The sequence below is a fragment of the Myotis brandtii genome, unplaced genomic scaffold, assembly GCF_000412655.1.
Source record: "Myotis brandtii unplaced genomic scaffold, ASM41265v1 scaffold466, whole genome shotgun sequence".
Classification (NCBI taxonomy): Eukaryota; Metazoa; Chordata; class Mammalia; order Chiroptera; family Vespertilionidae; genus Myotis; species Myotis brandtii.
In genome coordinates, this window is record NW_005367809.1 from 3,575,100 (window position 1) to 3,582,486 (window position 7,387).

At 57.4% G+C, this 7,387-nt stretch overlaps 1 protein-coding gene across 1 annotated transcript in view; it reads left to right on the forward strand.

Annotated features, from left to right (window-relative positions):
• ZNF277 (zinc finger protein 277) overlaps positions 1 to 6,382 on the forward strand; it is a 33,943-nt gene extending 27,561 nt beyond the window's left edge. Inside the window, exons 9-12 of the mRNA XM_014547170.1 lie at positions 1,655 to 1,751; positions 3,469 to 3,511; positions 4,616 to 4,790; positions 5,976 to 6,382. Coding sequence (XP_014402656.1) covers positions 1,655 to 1,751; positions 3,469 to 3,511; positions 4,616 to 4,790; positions 5,976 to 6,159 — 499 coding nt within the window. The 3' untranslated portion in view covers positions 6,160 to 6,382. The remainder of the gene's footprint in view (positions 1 to 1,654; positions 1,752 to 3,468; positions 3,512 to 4,615; positions 4,791 to 5,975) is intronic.
• The last annotated feature ends 1,005 nt before the right edge of the window (positions 6,383 to 7,387 follow it).

The window sequence follows — 7,387 nt, forward strand, 5'->3', positions numbered from 1 at the left end:
GACGGGGAAGGACGGAGGGTTTATAGGGACGGGGAAGGACGGAGGGTTTATAGTGACGGGGAAGGACGGAGGGTTCATAGTGACGGGGAAGGACGGAGGGTTCATAGTGACGGGGAAGGACGGAGGGTTCATAGTGACGGGGAAGGACGGAGGGTTCATAGTGACGGGGAAGGACGGAGGGTTCATAGTGACGGGGAAGGACGGAGGGTTCATAGTGACGGGGAAGGACGGAGGGTTCATAGTGACGGGGAAGGACGGAGGGTTCATAGTGACGGGGAAGGACGGAGGGTTCATAGTGACGGGGATGGACGGAGGGTTCATAGGGACGGGTAGGGCCGTCCTGTCTGGGAACCCGACCGCAGCGGGTCTCACGTGCGTCCAGGGTTGAGAAACACGGATTTACTTCCGTCTAAGAGAAGAGACTGTGAGAGGGTCCTGCCGCTGCTCCAACGAGAAAGGACGTGGAAAGCCTTGGAGACACACCCTCCCTGTGCTGAGAGCCGGTGGGACCCGCGCAGTGTGTGTGGGACTCTGCGTGTGGGTTTGCTGCCGCGTTTGTCCGCTTTCTCTCCCTCCCCTCCCCCACCCCTCTCTCTAATCCCTATTTCTCCTACAAAGGAACTTGGAAAATCCTGGGAAGAGGTTCAGTCGGAAGACGACCGGGAGCTGCTGGAGCAGCAGGAAGAGTAAGACTCGGGGTCGCTGCTGATGGGTGGTGTTTGGGGCTCTGGGACGGTTCTCTGGTTGGTCTCACGCCCCCGGGGATGACAGGAGGAAGGAGGGACACCTTCTCTCAGCCGGGCAGCCTTGCATGCGGTGCGGCAAGAACTGGGCTCAGCAGGACTCTCCCTGAAGCCACTGCGCTGCTGGTGTCCCCCCAAGCGGGGTGGTCATGAGCGCTGCTGACCCAGTACGCAGGCTACACAAGCTGGCCATGTGTCACTCAGGTGCTGTCCCAGGGCCTGGCTGGGGAGATGATTGGCTCACGGTCGCCTGCTCAGCCCAGTGGTGACACCGAGGACACACACGGCTGCTGGTGGGAAGTCCAAGCTGTGGGCCCTCAGCCTGGAAGGGTCTGTGTCCCCCAACACCCCCCCACCCCAGCTTCCATCAGTGCCCTTCGGCCCGTTTCCCTCCCTCGGGGCTGAGCTTGATGTCCTGGTTTAGGAATGACAAGAGGTTGGCAGTATTTCAAAAAATGAATGCAAGGAGAGGAGGAAATGGTAAAAATGGGGGGGGGATATGCTTTTTGAAATCTCCATCTACCAACTTGCCCCACTTCAAACGATCACTATTTCCAGTATGAGGTACAGTTTGCTTTTTCAAAGCACACCATTTGTCATGCGGAAACCTACCCAGCAGGGCGCATGCACCCAGCGGTGTGTTTATGAGCGCACCCCACACGTGTCCTCCGCGGTGAAACCGTGAAATAGGGCGCTGTCCCTAGGAAGTCGCTGCTCGGAGGAGCAGGGGCTCCGGCTCCCATGCTGCTTCCTGGGGCTGCTCTGAGTGTCGGAGGCTGCATCAGCTTCATTGATGTGTAGACAGACAGTCTCCCCAAAACTGTGGAGCGGGAGAGACGGGCGGCTTCCGGGGACGGGGGAGATACACCACGGGCCCTAACGAAGGGGTCTGCCTTCTCTGCTGGGCACAGGGACTGGTCGGACTGGGAGGAGTGCCCCGTCTCCGCCGTGTGTCTGTTCTGTGAAAAGCAAGCGGAAACGACGGAGCAGCTGTGCACCCACATGGAGGTGAGATGGCTCATTTCATCCTGTTCTGCTCCGCGGGGGAGGCGACCACACCGAGGCCTCGCCAGGTTACACCCTTGTTCCTGGAGCACCTTCCACTCTGGAGTGTGTGGGGAAGCGGAAGGCAGGCCACGCCCTCGTGCCCACTGCCAGGGAGGGGACAGGCCCAGGCGTGGTCTTGCAGCTCCTCGGGAAAGGATTTGGAGAGAAGAGCAGAGATTCCCCAGTGTGTGCGTTCCCTTCTTTATAAAGAAGCTCAAAGCAAGCGATTCTGAGCCTGTTTCCACCCAGGACATGTTGGGGAGGACCCTCCCTACACCCCCTGAGAGAGGGCAGCATTGCGGCTGGACTCAGGGCTGAGGGCTGACTGTGCGGCTGTGCGATTTCGGACATGCCCCTGCCCACCTGTGCCACGGGCAACTCCACTGCCTGTCCCCCCTCACTGCTCCCTGGTCAGAGACTACTCAGCACAGTAAGGACAGGGCGGGTCCAGGAAGGGCACGGGCGCACACAGATGTAGCAGACGGCAGCTTCTCTGCACTGGCCGCTTCTCTGCACCGGCCTCCAGCAGTGTGTGCACTGGTCCCCGTGTGCACAGGTCCTGTGTGCACAAATCCACAGACCCCCGTGTGCACTGGTACCATGTGCACAAATCCACAGACCTCCGTGTGCACTGGTCCCATGTGCACAGGTTTTCCGTGTGCACAGGTCCCTTGTACGCAAGTCCCATGTGTACTGGTCCCGTGTGCACTGGTCCCCGTGTGCTCAGATCCCCATGTGCACAGATCCCCATGTGCACAAATCCACAGGTCCCCGTGTGCTCAGATCCCCGTGTGCACTGGTCCCCGTGTGCTCAGATCCCCATGTGCACAGATCCCCATGTGCACAAATCCACAGGTCCCCGTGTGCTCAGATCCCCGTGTGCACTGGTCCCCGTGTGCTCAGATCCCCATGTGCACAGATCCCCATGTGCACAAATCCACAGGTCCCCGTGTGCTCAGATCCCCGTGTGCACTGGTCCCCGTGTGCTCAGATCCCCATGTGCACAGATCCCCATGTGCACAAATCCACAGGTCCCCGTGTGCTCAGATCCCCGTGTGCACTGGTCCCCGTGTGCTCAGATCCCCATGTGCACAGATCCCCATGTGCACAAATCCACAGGTCCCCGTGTGCTCAGATCCCTGGCTGGCTTTCAGGGCAGCATGAAGGGAAGAGCAGAGTGTGTCAAAGCACCTCTGCGTGGAGAAGAGCCCGTGTCCACAGCTCTATCCCGACGCGGGACGCGAGGCCACGTCTCCCTCGAACGCTGCGTCCCACGTAGTGAACTGCGGAGACTGCAGGATGGGCGGGTGATGGGTTCACCTGATTGGCGGGCTTGTGTGGAGTCGGGGAGTAGCCAGATGTCAAGACGTCAGACGCCGAGGACGATGCGCTGAGACAGGGCCTCAGTGTGAGGCTCCTGTGAACATCCCGACGCGGGACGCGAGGCCACGTCTCCCTCGAACGCTGCGTCCCACGTAGTGAACTGCGGAGACTGCAGGATGGGCGGGTGATGGGTTCACCTGATTGGCGGGCTTGTGTGGAGTCGGGGAGTAGCCAGATGTCAAGACGTCAGACGCCGAGGACGATGCGCTGAGACAGGGCCTCAGTGTGAGGCTCCTGTGAACCGGCTGGAAGATCGAGTACCTCCCTGCTCAGCTCTCCCCATCCCTTCTTCCAGGAGGCGCACGGATTTGACCTCCTCAGAACAAAGGCAGAGCTCGGTGAGTCAGACTCAGTGCTGCGCCGCTACCGGCCGTCCATGAACACGCTGGTTCCGTGGTCCTGACGGGAGGGGCACGGCCACCTCGTCCCCGCAGACGGTCCCCCCGCTGCCGGAACTCCGTGTTCACAGCCGGGTTTTGGCCTCAGGTGGTCCCTTCCCCTTGCCCGAATATGTGACGGTTTCTCATGGGACCCAGGGTAATGGTCACTGTCTGCCAGAGGCCGAGCAGCGGTCCCAGTCCAGCTGCCGGCCTGCTGGGCGAACGGGACAGGGCGTGGGCGACGTACACAAGACACCTCGTGCTGCTGGGGTGCAGCTGGACTCGCCATCATAGAAGCGCCCGTGCCTGGTTCTCAGGGTCACGGTGACAGAAAGATTCAGGCATTGAACACACAGTAGGGCTTGCTGATGGGTCCAGACCATGAAAAGCTCGCCTCGCACACAGCAGCCTCCCTCCCACCTCCGGGTGTGACTGTGCTTTGGTGCTTCTATAGACACGTGTATGTGTGTTACAGACACGTGCCTGTGTTATAGACTCTTGTATGTTATAGACGTGTGTTATAGACACATGTGTTACAGACACGTGTGTGTTATAGACACGCGCCTATGTTACAGACGTGCCTTTGTTATAGACAAGTATGTGTGTTGTAGGCACGTGTGTGTTACAGACGTGCCTGTGTTATAGACAGGTGTGTGTGTTGTAGACACGTGTGTGTTACAGACGTGCCTGTGTTATAGACAGGTGTGTGTGTTGTAGACACGTGTGTGACTTGTATGTTATAGACGTGTGTTATAGACACATGCGTTACAGACACGTGTGTGTTGTAGGCACGCGTGTGTTACAGACGTGCCTTTGTTGTAGACAAGTATGTGTGTTGTAGACACGTGTGTGTGTTGTAGACACGTGTGTGTGTTGTAGACACGTGTGTATTACAGACCTGCCTGTGTTATAGACAGGTGTGTGTGTTGTAGACACGTGTGTGTTACAGACGTGCCTGTGTTATAGACAGGTGTGTGTGTTGTAGACACGTGTGTGTTATAGACGGGCCTGTGTTAACAGTATGTAACAGTGCATGGGTGACTCTGCACTTGCCTCCCTCAGGACTGAATTTCTATGAGCAAGTGAAGCTGGTCAACTTCATCCGACGGCAGGTTCACCAAGGCCGATGCTACGGCTGCTGCACCAGGTTTCCATCCAGGGCCGACCTGGGGGCCCATCTGGCGGAGGCCAAGCACGCGGCCCTGCTCCCCGACAGGAGGACCTGGGACCAGCCCGAGTGAGTAACGCGGTCGGGTGGCCTGAGAGGCTATGTGGAGGTCCCTCTATTCCCAGGGAATGTTCCATCAGATCCCGCAGAACTCTAGCCAGGAAGCTCTAGGACAGGTTTTCCTCCTTAACACAAAGGCTTTCATTTTCCCACAAATCCCAGGTGTGTGGCTTGACCGGGTGCCTTGTTCCTGTAATTCTCATTCTGAGGTGCCCCAGAACTGACCACAGGTGTGTCCAGACAAGGACCCAGCATGACCTGCAAACGTCCATAGAGCTTTGTTGTTGTTATTATTACTAGAGGCCCGGTGCCCGGATTCATGCACCGGTGGAATCCCTCGGCCTGGCCTGCGAGGATCCGGCCGAAACCAGCTCTCCAACATCCCCCAAGGGGTCCCAGATTGCGAGAGGGCAGTTCTTGGGTGACACACCCAAGAATTGGGCTCCCTCCTCTCTGGTTCCGGGTGCATCACCCGAGAACTGCAGCTGCCAAGTCACTGCAGCTCGGCAGTTCCTGCGTTGAGCGTCTGCCCCCTGGTGGTCAGTGCACATCATAGCTACAGATCAGAGCATCTGCCCCCTGGTGGTCATTGCATGTCATAGCTAATGGTCAGACGGTTGCTTAGGCTTTTATATATATAGACTAGAGGCCCAATGCACAAAATTTGTGCAAGGGGCTCGGCCCTCACAGCTCCGGCTTCGTCCGGAAGGTCGTCCAGCTGTCCGGTCTAATTGGCATATAACGCTTTTGTTATTATAGATTATTATCACCTAGAATGAAGGAACCAGTAATGGTTAGGCTGGGAAAGAAACAGGGAAAGCCGTTGTTCTCATCAGATCTTAGCGGATGGAGTGTGAGGGAGGAGCTGTATTTGAAGGCTGCTACCCAGTCGGGGAGAGCGGGGCCTTTGAGGAGGGAGGAGGGATGTCAGCTTCAGCCTCGGAGAGGGAGGCGCTGCCTGGCCGGCTGCCCAAGGTGGAGGGGCGGCCTCTGGCCCAGTGAGCTTGTCTTTATGTAGAAAACCAGCGAGGACCCTCGCAAGACGTGCGGCAGGAAGGGTCACGCTGAGTCCCTCAGAAGGGCCTCCCTCACAGCCTGTGCTGTTGAGATTGTGGCGAGGAAACCCATGGAGCCGTGTGCCTGGACGGTCTCTGGGTGAGGTGCAGTCTGTGAGGCCTGTCTGTGGTGTTGCAGGTACTACTTCCCCACCTACGAGAACGACAGCCTGCTGTGCACGCTGTCCGACAGCGAGGGCGACCTGTCGGCCCCGGGGCAGAGCAGGGGCGTCACCGTCATCAGTGAGGACACGTCCCAGCTCCAGGCGCTGAGGCAGAGCAGCGTCCTGAACCAGCTGCTGCCGCGGGGCTGGGAGGGCTGACACGAGCCGGGAGTATGAACCGGAGCCCCAGCCAGGGATGCGTCCTGGCCAAAATAAACTGAAAAATGATCTTTTACTCTAAAGTTTTACTATGTAACCAGCGCACCTGGTCTCATTTCATTAGACCAGTTGTCTGTGATAGGACATGCACATCACAAAGAAATAAAATGTTCGCCCGGCCGTATGGCTCAGTGGTTGGGCCTCGACCTGTGAACCAGGAGGTCACGGTTCGATTCCCAGTCAGGGCACATGCCTGGCTTGTGGGCCGGCGGGCTTGCTCCCCAGTAGGGGGTGTGCAGGAGGCAGCCAATCAGTGATTCTCAGCATGGATGTTTCTGTCTCTCCCTCTCCCTTCCTCTCTGAAATCAATAAAAATATATTTTAAAAGTAAATGAAATGTTCAGATTATTTATAAGCCAGGTTTCAGCCGGTGTCTTCAGCGCCTTCCCCCCAATTCCACCCCCACCCCTCTCCCTTCGTCCAGGAAGTCACAGTTTTGACCACACATGCTTCATGCCTGCGCTGGGCAACCTGGAGGGCGGAGGCCCGACGGGGAGCCACGGAGGCAAGGAGCCAGGCCATGCGGGTGGCGCACAGATGGGCACTGTTTCAGAACAGTCACGAGTGACCATGTCACCGTTAACGCCTTCTGCCTGGAGTTGCAAACTCCCTAGAAATGGATGTGAAGCCACATAAGTTCACTTTCCCTGCAATATGTCCACATCGTTCACAGACAAGTGCCATTTTCTAAGGTGTCACCACATTCCATCGTGACCTCACGGAACTAACAATCACACGGTTTCCGTTTTCCTACTCAGAGTGCCTTTGACAGGGTTGTTGGCTATGAGACAGGTGCTCTGTGCCTCCTGATGAGATGCAGTGAGGATAAAGCATCACAGTGGAACTCTCACGCCTCATGACTGATATGCTGGGGAGGAAGCCTCGCTTTCGGGGATTCCTCCCAAAAACGTTCATGCGAATAGAAGAGAACAGCAGTCCACGCCAGGTCAGGTACAGGCTAGAAACAATTGGCCTTCATTCTTCTAAGTCCAGGCCAGGGAAAAGCAGAAGCAACTACGGTTCCCGACTAAAGAGGCACCACACCTGTGACCTGCGATTGGATCCTGGACCAAGAAAAAAGGGTTTTCACCCGGCTGGTGTAGCTCAGTGGTTAAACTTTGACCCATGAACCAAGGGGTCGCTAGTCCAGTTCCAGTCAGGGCACATG